General features: G+C 36.9%; 1 protein-coding gene across 6 annotated transcripts in view; it reads left to right on the top strand.

Annotated features, from left to right (window-relative positions):
• EPS15 (epidermal growth factor receptor pathway substrate 15) overlaps nucleotides 1-15,534 on the top strand; it is a 138,508-nt gene that overhangs the window by 50,514 nt on the left and 72,460 nt on the right. For 5 of the 6 annotated variants that reach the window (XM_081816902.1, XM_081816900.1, XM_081816899.1 and 2 more), the window contains 4 exons: nucleotides 4,482-4,682; nucleotides 5,549-5,694; nucleotides 7,514-7,670; nucleotides 12,425-12,510. In XM_081816902.1, the coding sequence (XP_081673028.1) occupies nucleotides 4,482-4,682; nucleotides 5,549-5,694; nucleotides 7,514-7,670; nucleotides 12,425-12,510 (590 nt within the window). The remainder of the gene's footprint in view (nucleotides 1-4,481; nucleotides 4,683-5,548; nucleotides 5,695-7,513; nucleotides 7,671-12,424; nucleotides 12,511-15,534) is intronic. The other variant, XM_081816901.1, reaches the window with a different exon arrangement.

The raw sequence follows: 15,534 nt of genomic DNA, 5'->3' as shown, positions 1-15,534 counted from the left end.
TCCTATAGAAGGTCTGCCAATCTAGGTTTGTCTGATGTTTTTCTCATGGATAGATTAGAGGTATGGGTTTTTGGAAAGAATACCACAGGTGTGAAATGCCTTTCTCATCACACTTATCAGGGGATACATAGTGTCCACATGCCATTACTGGTGATGTTAATCTTCGTCACTTGGTAAAGATAGTGTTTGCCAGATTTCTTCACTATAAAGTTATTATTTTCCTCTTTTCCTATTCTATTCTCTGGAGAGGCAGACTCTTGCCCTTTTTACTTTGTATTCTGTCTTCATATCTTTGTACTGGTTTTTACATTCTTACTAGGCCTTAAGTTTTTCTGTTAAGTCTAAATTTTTTTTTTCCATTAAGTCTAAATTTTAGTAGCATTTGTTGGGTCCTCATGTGAAGAGCTTTTGGCACTTTGAGATTTATTAACTGTATTTGTATTACATGTTCACACTGTACTGAAATTAACTTGTTACGTATTTGCTGGTTCTATCAGGTAGTAAACATAAAATATCTTTTTAGTTTTCTGTTTCTAGTGCCTAGCACAGTGCCTGGTGGCTAGAGATTTCTCAGTAAATATTTTGTTGAATTAAATTGATGAAGAAAACTTGTATTACTTGGCATACATAAGAAATGCCCATTATTTTCATCCCAGAATGCTATTTTAAGAAATGAAAACTGGCAGTTCAAGTGATTGAGTAGATGAATGAGCAAATAAAACTCTAAAGGAAACTCCTAAAATAGTGGTTCTCAAAGTATGGTCTCCCATCAGCAACATCAACATTACCAGAGAATTTATTAGAAATGCAGAGTCTTAGGCCTTAGCCCAGCCCAACTAAATCAGAATGTCTGGGGTAGGGTCAGAGAAGCCCTCTCAGAGATTCTGATGGCCACTAAAATTTGAGAAATGCTCCCTAAAAGGACAGAGAATAAAAAGAAAACAAAGTGAGAAGCTACTGGTAATTGACTGCAACAGTAAAACTAAATCCCCTTTCCCTGCTATCACTGAGAAAGCTTAGGTTTAATTTTGCCAGATTTTTTTTCTTTTTTTCTTTCGATGAACATGGTGCATCATTTGATTTAGTTGCTATTTTGTTTCAATGGCAGGCTTTGATTAGGATGAAGTACAATATAATAAAAAAAAAAAAAAATCACAACCCAGCAGTATACTGTTCACTTTTTTGTTTTATTTGGTAGAAAATTTTTTGGCTTCAGTTTTGTCAGGGACTATTTTCAACACAACATGAAATTAATGATACTTTTTTTTTTTTTTTAATTTTCAAAAACTGTGTTGCCTATTGGCAGCAGATAGCTGACATAGCTTTTTTGCTTCTAGTGTCTCCTTTTCCAGGAAGTGACTCCCATCTGCATCAAGAGGAATGCTGACCTTTAATGTGCATGTTAGTCACTTCTTTTAGCTCAGTGCCAATTTAATAATATTGCCTATATCACGAATTTGGTTGAAAGTATGTGCTAGCCAGATTGTTTTCACTCTGGAGTTTCAAGCTTTTGAAGATAATAAAGTTTGTGTGTTTCTAAAACTAAATTGAATTCTTCAAGTTGACTAGTGAATGGGAAGAAGAGAATTCTTGGTTTGGGCCAAATGGTTAAATATGGTCCCAGGACAAAGAGCATCAGCATCCTTGGAGACTTCTTAGAAATTTAAAATACCAGGCCCAACCCAGACCTAATGATTCTAGAATTCTCGGAGTGGAGCCCAGAAATTTGTGCTTTATAAAGTTGTCCCGGTAATTCTGATACCTGCTACAATTTGGGTCCCATTGGGTGTAAGTTTAGTTTTATCCTTTGTGGAGGAGAACATGGTATTGTAAAATTATATGTGTGCTCTTAATGAAGCTATCAAATCTGAGAAAAACAAGAGCTTTGTAGCCGGATCTTTGTTTGAACCCTATACTATCTTAAAAGGTATCAGGCAAGTTACTTAGCATCTCTGAGCTTCAGTTTCTTCATACATAAAATATTTGTAATCACACAAATCAGGGATCAGTGTTGTTGTATTAGATGCTCAATAAATACTGATTTGAAAGCCCCCTAAAACTTAACTTAGAATTGTAAGCAAACTTTTTTTGGGGAAAAATGTTATTTTATTTTATTTTATTTTTTTTAAAGATTTTATTTATTTATTTGAAAGAGAGAATGAGAGAGAGCACATGAGAGGGGGCAGGGTCAGAGGGAGAAGCAGACCCCCCGCTGAGCAGGGAGCCCGATGCGGGACTCAATCCCGGGACTCCAGGATCATGACCTGAGCCGAAGGCAGTTGCTTGACCAACTGAGCCACCCAGGCGCCCCTTATTTTATTTTTAATAAAAGATTTTGTTGATTTATTTGACAGAGAGAGACACAGCGAGAGAGGGAACACAAGCAGGGGGTAGGAGAGGGAGAAGCAGGCTTCCCGCGGATCAGGGAGCCCGATGCGGGGCTCTATCCCAGGACTCTGGGATCATGACCTGAGCCGAAGGCAGATGCTTAACGACTGAGCCACCCAGGCGCCACCGAAAAATGTTATCTTCAGTGGAAGAAAAATAAGTACTTAAGCTTCCTCCCAGTTGCTGTTGGAATCTTTTTGGAGGTTCCAGGTTGCTTTTTTTTTTTTTTTAAAGATTTTATTTATTTATTTGACAGAGAGACAGAGACAGCGAGAGAGGGAACACAAGCAGGGGGAGTGGTAGAGGGAGAAGCAGGCTTCCCGCTGAGCAGGGAGCCCGACGCGGGGCTCGATCCCAGGACCCTGGGATTATGACCTGAGCCACCCAGGCGCCCCAGAAGTTCCAGGTTGCTTTGAGCAATTTCATATACTTGAAGGTTGTCATGGAAACTATCTTTTGAAAGTCTTGGAGGTGTCTTGAATTCTTTAAAATGAGGGAATATCCTGGAACATTCTATATGTAGGTTGTTCCACTTTGTGCAAATGCTTTATTTAATAATTAAAAATAATTTTAAATAGGTAATACATTCTCATGGTTCAGAAAGCAGTACAATATAAGAAGGTATTCAGTGGAAAAAAACTCAGTTCCATCCTTGCCCTCAGTGCTTCATTTATACCCACTCTGTAATCAACCACTTTTCTTAGTTTCTTGTTCATTCTTCTAGACTTCTAAAATGCAAATATAGGGCGCCTGGGTGGCTCAGTTGGTTAAGCGACTGCCTTTGGCTCAGGTCATGATCCTGGAGTTCCGGGATCGAGTCCCGCATCGGGCTCCCTGCTCGGCAGGGAGTCTGCTTCTCCCTCTGACCCTCCTCCCTCTCATGCTCTCTGTATCTCATTCTCTCTGTCTCAAATAAATAAATAAAATCTTTAAAAAAAAAAATAAATAAATAAAATGCAAATATAAACACATGAATAAATATTACTCCCTTACTGCAAAAGATAACACACTATACACACTGTTATACACATTAACACTGTACTTGGATATCTTTACATAGAGAGCTCTATGATTACTAACCCCCCCGCCCAGGTCAGCTTTATTGAAGAACTACTTTACATACAGTGAATTGCATTCAATTTAAGTATATAATTTGATGAGTTTTGATAATTGTATATATTTGTGAAGGTACTGCAGTTAAGATAGAGAATGTTTTCAATGGCTTTTGTTCGTTGGTTTTTGTTTTTGCTTTTGTTTCATAGTATTTTATTGTATAGCTGTATCATAATTGTTTAAAACCAGTCTTTTGTGGTTGAGCACTTGGGTGCTGCTACAAAGAATTCTGTGATTAACAATCTTTTTCACACAGTGTTTTTTTTATGGAGGCAGGTAAGTCTGAGGATAGATTCCCAGATGGGGGATTGCTGAGCCAAAGGAGAAATTTGGTAGTTGTTGCCAATTTGTCCTTCATAGGCTTTGTACCAGTTTGAGCTCCCACTAGCAATGCCTGAGGGTGCCTGTTTGCCTAGTGTAGTTAAGAATGTGCTTTATGAAACTTTGGATTTTTGCCAGTTAAGTGGAAAATGGTATTTTAATACAGTTTTAATTTGAAGTTTTCTTGTGAAAGTGAGCATATTTTTGTATATTATAGACCATTTGTAGTATTTACTTTTCTGTAAAATACCTGTTTTTACTCTTTACCCATTTTCCTATTGGATTTTGTTTTTTTCTTCTGTTAATTTCTAGGGACTCTTTTTAGGGAGATTAGCTCTTTCTTTGCAAATATCTTTTTCCCAGATTGTTTGCTTTTGACATTGCAAGATCTCTAATTGAAGGGTGTGTGTCTGAGTTTTTGCTACTTTGGATATATTCCTAAAAGTTGCTTAGCTTTGATTTATTTCCTTTTCTCCTTTCTTCCTTTCATCTCTCTCTCTCTTTTCCTCCTTCTTTCTTTCCCAGCCTAATTTCTTAAAAAAAAAAAAAAAAAAATTTGAGACAGCTTAAAGCTGCTTTGTGTGAACAATAATCAGTTCAGTGGGTCAGTGTTGTTAAATGATTTTAATATATATGACCCTGATTCATCTCTCTTGAAGGCCATGTTTTTGGTATACTGCGCATTGGAGAAAGAACCTGTGCCAATGTCCTTGCCTCCCGCCTTGGTGCCACCTTCTAAGAGAAAAACGGTCAGTATATCAGGCTCTGTGTGGTTGATCCCCTCGTCAGCATCAGCCGAGGAACCTTACCACTCCTTACCACCTGTAGGCATTTTACCTACCAAAGCACCGTTAAGACAGGTATAGATCTATCAGTGTTAAAGGACTTTTTTTTAAGTGCATGGCATTTAATAGTTGATTGCTTGATGAAGACAGAAGGAGCAATCAAAGGGATCAAAGATTTAGAGCACCCTCTGGTTGAACCTGCATAATGTCATGTCCCGGAGAAGACATATAATCCTTCTCCTGCATTTGGCCTTACTTAGGTCATATGGATGTTTTATTGGCTTTGCCTTGATCTACCTGGAATTAGAGTTGGAGACAGAAGATACTCCATGCTAATCTGGCATGCTTGCCCGGGCATAGTTAATAGATATTTTTGTTTTTTTAATCCCCAGTTAACTCTTGATTCTTAGGGATCAAATTATCCAATTTTGGGTTGTCGAGAGCCTTTTTTCCTCCAGCCTGCTGCTTGTCAGGCTGAGTAAAGGCAAATAATGGCAGGATATGCAAATCAGCTAATTCAGCTACAGCTAAGAATGGTGAATGAAACTATAAAAAATGGGGATTGAGAATTATCTGAATATTTTGTTTATACAGACTCTCACAGTTACCCATATTAATGTGGTCATTCATAAGTCAAGAGTTAACTATGCTTGAATTTACTCATTACTTAAAAGGAAAAAAGTGAAATGGGCATCTATAAGTATAGTCCCAACTAACCTATATTTTTCATCTGTAATTTTCTCTTCACCACAGCATTTCGATTAGGGTGTGATGGAATGGTACAGTTAGTGGGGTGGAATTGCTCAGAATTTTGACAGATACTATCATGGATTGCAAGAATGACATTTCAAAGTCTGTTTCATTCTGACAGAAATTCTCTCTTTCTCTCTCTCTCTATATATACATATTTACTTATTTTTATTTTTATTTCTTTCCTGTAGTGGGTTGTATCCCCTGCAGAAAAGGCTAAATATGATGAGATCTTCTTGAAAACTGATAAAGATATGGATGGCTTTGTGTCTGGATTGGAAGTCCGTGAAATCTTCCTGAAGACAGGTTTACCTTCTACCTTACTAGCCCATATTTGGTAAGATTTTATTTAAATTGATTTAGAAAACAAATATGGTTTTGTATAACTCTAGTTTTGTGCATTCTTATTTTTAGGCATTTGTAAATTGGACAGTTTTGTTTCAGAATTTTTTGTAGAGAAAATTTAAATATGAGAATTTCTTCTGGATAATGGATAAAAGCTTGAGAATGGATTACCTGTTTTATAAGATTGACAATGTCAGTTAATTATTAAAATGTTAAAATGCAGCATTTGTTTATATCAATTAAACTTAAATTTTTAAGGGAGAATCAAAAAATCTGAAATTTAAACAATATACAAAACAGTACCTTCAAGGTGTGCTCTTATAATTCTGTAGGTCATATGTATTCTGTTATACCTTTACATAGAGAGTATACACTTGGTCCTTAAAAAAGACAAACTTGAGTGTCTCTAGTGCATACCATGTTAAATGAGACCATGCATATGAAAATTATAGTGTGCCTGTTGTCAATCCACCTGACTATACCAGAGGTTATGTTGAGGTTTTCATGAGGCAGCAAACATCAGATGTGGAACCACATAGCTGCAGAGATACTTAGAAAAGAACAAATGAGGACAGTAGGTCTGCCTTAAGAGGAACAAGAACTCAAGACTGGGAAAGATTAAATATGTGTAACTAATAATAATTGCCACTTTCAAGAGCCTAGGCCAGACAGTGTGCTCAATAAATGGCAGTTGTCATGGGCTTGGCAATATGCCCAGACTTTATGTACTTTACCTTTAATTCTCACTGTAACCTTGCAGAATGTGTGTTATCTCCACTTTATAGATGAAGAAACTAAGGCTTGAAGAGGTTAAAAAAATTTGTTCAAGGTCACAAGAAGAAATAAGTAGAGAAGTTGGAATTCAGGGTTTCTTTGACAACTTACCCATAGTCTGTTCATCAGGCCACATTGGGTTTCAATGAATGAAACAGATCAGGACTTCAGAAAGCTGAGCTTTAGAGAGAGAGAAAGAGAGAGGAAGGGAGGAAGGACAGAAAAGAAAACAGGATAAAACATTTGCTGTTTCTCTTCAAGTGATTTTGTAAAGCTTTCCACATTGCTGCCTTCTCTTCACATGTGATCTCCATTTGCAGCTGTTGTTTCTGCTTTGACTTGGTGATCCTTATATCCGCCTACTCCCTAGAGTTGCAGGAAGCAAGCCAACGTGGAAATTTTTGCTTGTTTTAGAATCATTCTAATGCCACTAATGAACCAAATTTGTTGAAACTTAAGTTTCATTTTTAACATCTTTTTTTTTTTTAATTTTTTTTTTTTTTTATTTGCAAGAGAGAGAAAGAGAGACAGAGAGCATGAGAGGGAGGAGGGTCAGAGGGAGAAGCAGACTCCCGGCTGAGTAGGGAGCCTGATGTGGGACTCGATCCCGGGACTCCAGGATCATGACCTGAGCCGAAGGCAGTCGCTTAACCAACTGAGCCACCGAGGCGCCCCTCATTTTTAACATCTTTTAATGTTGAGAACATTGGGATTCTTTGGCCCATCACAACTCTTACTCTGTAGTGGTTCTGGAAATTGGTAAGGAAGCACAAAGCAAACCCAGATAAGAGACCTCTGCTCAGCACCAAGGTGAACATTCTCTTTCTCTCTCTCTTTTTTTAAAACCATTTTAGCTGATCTCTCTTTTCTAACATTTGAGTTTAAGTTTTTGACAGGCCAAACACACAGAAATATGAGTTTCTTTTTTAATTCAACTGATATTTTTAAAAAGCTACCTAGTCTTATTACTTTTTCCCTGGATTTTTAGAATAGCAATTGTAGCATTTATATTCTGTTTGTTTTCTTTATTTGTACAGGACATTATGTGACACAAAGGACTGTGGGAAGCTTTCAAAAGATCAGTTTGCCTTGGCTTTTCACTTAATCAATCAAAAGTTAATAAAGGGCATTGATCCTCCTCACATTCTGACTCCTGAGATGGTCCCACCATCAGACAGGGCCAATTTACAAAAGGTAAGACAACTTAACAGAAAACCTGAGTGTATTAACAGAAAGAAACAAGTGCTGTGTTAGATGACAGACTTGATTTGAATGAAACGGTGGAGAAAATGTATCTGGCTAGGAGTAGAGCAGTATACTGTTTGTGGTTCAGTTTGTGTCTATAAATATGTTCAAACGCCTTGTATGACATCGTTGGGCTGCAGTTCATTTACCCCAACATTTATTACATATATGGCAACCATATTTTCCAATCTAAAAATTGGAAAAATGTGTCTTTTTCCCCCCTCTTGGATTTGTGAATTTTTATGAATAAGGTATAAAATTTAAATGAAATGTATAGGAATTAAATTGCTGTGTTTCATTTGATGATTCACTCAATACAAATTTGAAAACAAAATCTAGGAGATTATGATTGTTTGGTGTCAATTTTTTTTTTTTAAGATTTTATTTATTTATTTGACAGAGACACAGCGAGAGAGGGAACACAAGCAGGGGGAGTGGGAGAGGGAGAAGCAGGCTTCCTGCGGAGTAGGGAGCCCGATGCGAGGCTCGATCCCAGGACCCTGGGATCATGACCTGAGCCGAAGAAAAACATTATGTTGAGAAGAAATCTTTGTGGTTTTTGCCATGCAGATGACCTTCTTTTCCTGAGCATATGGCCAAATTTCATAGCTGAACAGCTAGAAGCCGGTTTTAGCAACTTCTGGTTTCTGGCCAGCAGTGGGAATTTTCAAAACTACCTTGTTTTAGCCATGCTATGCCTTGATTTTTCTCTCCTCCTCCAGACATCCTTCCTAGCATAGTATATTTACAATATCTTGGCCTTAATAGAGCTTCAAAAGGACTTATATTGTCTAGAGGCTATTTGCCTTTAAAAAATACATACCTTGGGGCGCCTGGGTGACTCAGTCGGTTAAGGGTCTGCCTTCGGCTCAGGTCATGATCCCAGGGTCCTGGGATCGAGCCCTGTGTCGGGCTCCGTGCTCAGTGGAGAGCCTGCTTCTCCCTCTCCCTCTGCCTGCCGCTCTGCCTGCTTGTGCTCTCTCTGTGTCAAATAAATAAAATCTTAAAAAAAAACAAACAAACATACCTTGCATTTTTAAATATGTTAAGACCTATAAAGTAATTATTGCTGTGGTGATTCTTCAGAGTTAGATGTAATAGAAGTTGTCAAATGTGTGGTGTAAGGAGAGCTGTCCTTAAAATGTCAGTAGACTCTTTTGGTTTTACAGTAATTTTGTCACATAGGTTAAAAAAAAAATCCCATTTTAACCTAATAAAAGTCAAAATTGATTTTTTTATAAGTCAACTAAATGGAAATTTATAGCCACCAGGTTTGGAAATTACTTATAAGAGTTTTTATCCTTATTTTTTAATAAAATAAGTATTTGATTATCTCTTTTGTGAGTTTTGGGGGAGGGGAGAGCATTTTGTGAAATTTTTGAAATTTCTTGTGACATAGGATATGGGTTCCCTAAGTTGTGGAAAAGGCTACAAGGGATGCCACCCAGAAAGATAAAAGTTACAAATTTGTATGTGTGCTCTCTGCTATAACTGTATCTCAGTTGTTTCATCCTTTTTTTTTTTTTTTTACCTATGCAGACTTTTTCCCCTTGTCACCTTCATTTTATACCCACTAAGTCTCCCACCAGTGCAAACTACAGATATGACAGAGCTTTCTGAAGCAAATGACATTAGTAGACACTCCAGGTTGCATCTGCTGTACAGAGTTTTTAATAGAATTGTCTGAAGTCCATTCACCAGAGCATAGACATCTTTGGCTATTTATATCAGATACCAATATTATACATTAAAATGGGATTTTATCATTATTGTCTTACCTATTAACCAAAATTTTTAACCTAAATATTAAAAATTTGCATTTGTTTTATCTTTCAAATAGTCTCTTTTCTCTTTATAATCTAATTTTTTTAGAACTGCATTTTTTTGCAGCTTTGACTAATCATTTTTTGAATATTGCTTTCCTTTCTGTGTTTTTTCTAGTTTGGACTATTTTTTCCATTCTGCAGCACTCTGCTTTTCGCCTTTCTTGTACTGTCAGTTTCTTAACTCTACTCTCTCAAGGTTAGAGCTTTACTTTTTGCCTTTTTTAGCATTACAGTTTTTGGTTTATAATTTTGAAATTAGAAGCTTTTTAAGTGGCAAAGTTGATGCAGAGAAAATATCTAAACAGCATGATTTTGTCACATGTCTGTCACTTGGTCCTTGTGTGCATTTTAGATGGCCTTCCTTAGGCTTTTTGATCCACTTAAAATCACTAAAGTGGAATTTTTGTGTAATGCACAAAACTGGGTGAGAGAAAATATTTTGAAAGAAGAGGACATGCTACATCTTTCTCCATATGCCCTTCTTATACTTTATATACTATTAGCTGAACTTTTTCCATGTTTGTTGGTTGGATGCCATTTTTACTTTAGAATGGGAGTTTAATTTCTGTGTTAGCAGTTGAGGAGTGACACAAGCTATACCAGCTGCAGTACACTAATCTTCCTTCTAGAGTCATCTGTGGTATCACCTAACTTGTTTGAGGTTAAACTTATTTGTCTCACTCTTATTTGAGATTTTTAATAGTGAAAGACTGTCAACTGTGAATCACTTTTTTTGAGTTAGAGTGACAGAGGTGTGGAAGTCATGAGTTTCTTGGTATACTTGCACCTTTCATAGCGAATTTCTCAGTAGCAGTTAGGTGATATAAGTTACTCTTGGTGATAAAAGTGAGACCAAGTCCTAATTTTTCATTTTGTTCAACTGTCAAACTGTCTGGCCAGGCTTAGCTCATAAATCAAGTTTAGACAGACTTAAAATTCTAGTGAATACCTGTCATCCTCAGAAATCCACTTTAAAATTTCTAATTTAATTTAGGATGATAAGGGTCCCTGTATTAGAGAAACACAGTAAAACAGTAAGAGGTACATTTGATAAAAATTTGTAGTTAATAATAAAATTGAGACTAGCATTAATTGAATCCTAATAGATGAATTTTGGTATTGATAGACAAAACATCTGAGGACTAATAATGCAGTGTGCCTAAAGAAATATGGAGGAAATTATTTGCCAGATTTTATTGACATACCTGTTTATCAAGTTGGCTTTTAGGGTGATGGTTTCATTTACCTATATGATCTTGATATGCAAGTGCTAAGGGGCATAATGTGAAATAGACTTGAATTTAATCAGCGGTCTCCTAATCAGTATCTCCTATTTGCTGGGTTCAACTTTAGGCAAGTCATTTAAATCTAGTTCCTTAGCTATAAAATGGGGTTAGTAATAATATCTGCCATACCTACAACCCAGTTTTCAGATTAGTTTTGAGAATTGATTAATGGATTTGAAAGTGCTTAGTAAATTGTAAATCATCATATACATGTGAAGAGATGGGATATTGTGAACTTTTAGGTTTCTTCTTCCGTTATCCAAGTTGGTGACATACATTAAGTCCATAACAACATAAGTATTAATTCTAAGTTTTATGTTCTGCTAATAAGGTCCTCAGTATATTTTAGTTTTACATATAGGCCTCAATTTTAACATTTCCTAATGGTGGTTATTCTGTTATTTGTCAGTCTGGTTGTAGCACTGGAGGTAGGTTAGGTGTTTAAAGGAGCAGTTATCTTCTTGCCCTGACTTCAGCCAGATATATAACGCATCAAAAATGGTTCACAAACCATTGTGAGCCAGGGTGGAAGCAACTCATTGGGAGAGCGTCCATCTTAAGAGTATATTCTGTTGAGGAAGTTAATTATAATAATACCTTACATTTGTAAAATGTTAAAAGTTTTAGAGTGCCTTTACATACATTATTTATCTCATTTAATTTTTTAAAATATTTTATTTATTTATTTGATAGAGACACAGCGAGAGAGGGAACACAAGCAGGGGGAGTGGGAGAGGGAGAAGCAGGCTTCCCACTGAGCAGGGAGCCCGATGCTGGGCTCGATCCTAGGACCCTGGGATCATGACCTGAGCTGAAGGCAGATGCCCCTATCTCATTTAATTTTCAAAGAGAGGGCAGAGATTATTTCCCTATTTTATAGTGAAGATCGTGCAGCTAGTAAAATGGCAGAGCCCAGAATAAACCCAGCTAGATTTTCTAACTACAGGTACCATTCAGAGACCAGTTTTGACACTTTCATTATTGAAAGAAAACCATATGTGAAGGATGTCATGTATGAAAACAGTTTCATATATGGTGATATTAATATTTACTATGGAACATCCTGAGCAGTTGGTTCTACTTTAAATAGAGTAGGCACTAAAATTGGTTAAGAAAAGTAAATGTTGAATTGAATAAAATCAACTACCATTATGATTCTGAGATTCAACAAAAATTTGTTTACTTACTTTGTGCCAGATGACACAAGTACACATAAGTCAATGTCCATCTCCCCAAGAAATTTATTCTTTAATGGAGAATTAGCTTATAAATCTGGTATCTGCTTTACTTCAAGGTTTAAACAGGCGCTAGGATCAAGTGACAAAGACTTTGGGATCTGAAGTGGTGGTACCTATTATAGAGCAACGGCTTTTAGAGAATTTAAGGGCAAATGTCTCCGTTTATAACTGTGTGTGTGCGTGTGTGTATAAAATTACACTAGATATGATTTTCTTAAATGAATTTAAAGTATTAGTAATACTGTAAAATGTGTAATAATCTGTATTCATGTAGTGCTTTTAAACATTTTTAATACTTCACCATATATAGATTTATAGTAATAATGTTATAATTGTGAACTTTTTGTTTTTAGAACATCATAGGATCAAGTCCTGTTGCAGATTTCTCTGCTATTAAGGAGCTAGATACCCTTAACAATGAAATAGTTGACCTACAGAGGTATGTAAAGTAAAATTACAGCTGACTATGTAAATATACACACACACACACACACACACACATTTCTGTTTTTAATATATATCTTGGTAAATGCTACTTTATTTAAGTACCATAGTTCTTGAATTGGGAATCCATGAAGCCTGTTTCTTTTTTTTTCCAGTATAACCTATCAAATCTAAGGCAACCCTTTCATTGCAGGATGCACTATTTTCTTATGTACCACTAAACTAAAAATCACTGCCAAATAAACAGTGGCATCAGCTATAAATACTATCTGACTTTAGGCAGTGAAAAATGTGTATCTTAGAATGAATAGAAAACAGTTTTCCTCCAGCTTTAGATATTTGAATAGCATATTAGAAAAACATTATTTAATACATTTTATGGAAGGAGTGTTAAATGCATATACCATGCCAAGAGCTTTCATAACTGTTACCTCATTTGCTTCTCACAGAAACCTTATGACTTGAGTTAGATTTTATTGTTCTTCGTTTACAGTTAAGGAGTTCAGGTGCTTAGAGAGTTATTTTGCCCAGTCATACAAACCTGTCAGCAGTAGAACTAATAATACCTGATCTCAGGACTACTTGATTTGGAGTTGAGTCTTCTCTCTTATACATAGGTACTGTGTAGAATGGACTTAAATACAATTGGATTTGAATCTAAATACAGCAGGCACTATTGATATTTACTAGAAACTTTATGGTAATACTATAAAAGTGACCTCCTGAAATTACTTTTTTAAAAATGAGACCATTTTCCATCTACAAGGCATTGGGTTTAAATATCATTTTATATTTACACAAACCTTTTTCTGTTTTTAACCTTCATAACACTTTGAAGCAGATAATGGCTGATACTTTATTTTATTGATGGTACTGAGACATAAGGGGGTTGTCGAATGATTTATCTGGGCCATATGGCAAGAAATAGGGAATGATCTTTCCTCATTCATGAGGCTACATTAAAATTGCTATAGAGAAACTTAGTTGTTATGATTTTTCAGTTGCAAGAAAGAATTCAACCCAAGCTAATTTAAGTGAGAGTGAATTTATTGACTTGTGAAATTAAGATCTCTTAGAGGTAGAGATGGCTTAAGGAATAGCTTCATACTGGGGTTCAAATGATATAATCTGTTTTCTTGCTCTATTTATTGTCTCCACTTCCACTGGGTTGTTCCAGTCTCAGATGGAATTTCCCATTATATTGTCAAAAGGGCTATAGCACACCTAGCCTTGTGTATTTGTAATTTCAGATCTAGTGGAGTACCTCTTTTCTGGCAGTTCCTGCAAAATCCCTAAGATTCCATGTGATTGTACTTGCTTAGGGCCATGACTGTCCCTGAAACAGGGGCCAGGGATGTATAGTTTATTGATTTGCCATGAACTCTGTCATGGGAGTGGTTGGAGGGTAGTTTGTTACTAGGACCACATAAGAGGAGTGGGTATCCTGACATGAAAATTCTGCCAGAAGGAGGCATGGATTCTGGGGAGGTAAATGTCTGCTGAAGGCAGCATAGCTTCAAATCCACAGTAATTTCTTTTTTTTTTTATTAACATATAATGGATTATTTGTTTCAGGGGTACAGGTTGTGATTCATCAGTCTTACACAATTCACAGTGCTCACCATAGTACATACCCTCCCCAGTGTCCATCACCCAGCCACCCCATCCCTCCCACCCCCCTCCACTCCAGCAACCCTCAGTTCGTTTCCTGAGATTAAGAGTCTCTTATGGTTTGTCTCCCTCTCTGGTTTCGTCTTGTTTCATTTTTCCCTCCCTTCCCCTATGATCCTCTGTCTTGTTTCTCAAATTCCTCATATCAGTGAGATCATATGATACTTGTCTTTCTCTGATTGGCTTATTTTGCTTCGCATAATACCCTCTAGTTCCATCCACGTCACTGCGAATGGCAAGATTTCATTTTTTTGGTGGCTGCATAATATTCTATTGTATATATATATACACAACATATTCTTTATCCGTTCATCTGTTGATGGATGTCTGGGCTCTTTCCATAGTTTGGCTATTGTGGACATTGCTGCTATAAACATTGGGGTGCAGGTGCCCCTTCGGATCCCTACATTTGTATCTTTGGGGTAAATACCCAGCAGTGCAATTGCTGGGTCGTAGGGTAGCTCTATTTTCAACTTTTTGAGGAACCTCCATACCGTTTTCCAGAGTGGCTGCACCAGCTTGCATTCTCACCAACAGTATAGGAGGGTTCCCCTTTCTATGCATCCTTGCCAACATCTGTCGTTTCCTGACTTGTTAATTGTAGCCGTTCTGACTGGCGTGAGGTGGTATCTCATTGAGGTTTTGATTTGGATTTCCCTGATGCCGAGCGATGTTGAGCACTTTTTCATGTGTCTGTTGGCCATTTGGATGTCTTCTTTGCAGAAATGTCTGTTCATGTCTTCTGCCCATTTCTTGATTGGATTCTTTGTTCTTTGGGTGTTGAGTTTGATAGTTCTTTATAGATTTTGGATACTAGCCCTTTATCTGATATGTCATTTGCAAATATCTTCTCCCATTCTGTCGCCTGTCTTTTGATTTTGTTGACTATTTCTTTGCTGTGCAAAGCTTTTTATCTTGATGAAATCCCAATAGTTCAATTTTGCCCTTGCTTCCCTTGCCTTGGTGATGTTCTAGGAAGAAGTTGCTGCAGCTGAGGTCAAAGTGGTTGCTGCCTGTGTTCTCCTTTAGGATTTTGATGGACTCCTGTCTCACATTGAGGTCTTTCATCCATTTTGAGTCTATTTTTGTGTGTGCAGTAAGGAAATGGTCCAGTTTCATTCTTCTGCATGTGGCTGTCCAATTTTCCCAACGCCATTTGTTGAAGAGATGGTCTTTTTTCCATTGGATATTCTTTCCTGCTTTGTAGAAGATTAGTTGACCATAGAGTTGAGGGTCCATTTCTGGGCTCTCTATTCTGTTCCATTGATCTATGTGCCTGTTTTTGTGCCAGTACCATGCTGTCTTGATGATGACAGCTTTGTAATAGAGCTGGAAGTCCGGAATTGTG

The sequence above is a fragment of the Leptonychotes weddellii genome, chromosome 4, assembly GCF_054177405.1.
Source record: "Leptonychotes weddellii isolate Sample4059 chromosome 4, ASM5417740v2, whole genome shotgun sequence".
In the NCBI taxonomy this organism is placed as follows: Eukaryota; Metazoa; Chordata; class Mammalia; order Carnivora; family Phocidae; genus Leptonychotes; species Leptonychotes weddellii.
The sequence above is the reverse complement of the archived record's forward strand: the minus strand, read 5'-3'. Positions and strand labels throughout refer to the sequence as shown.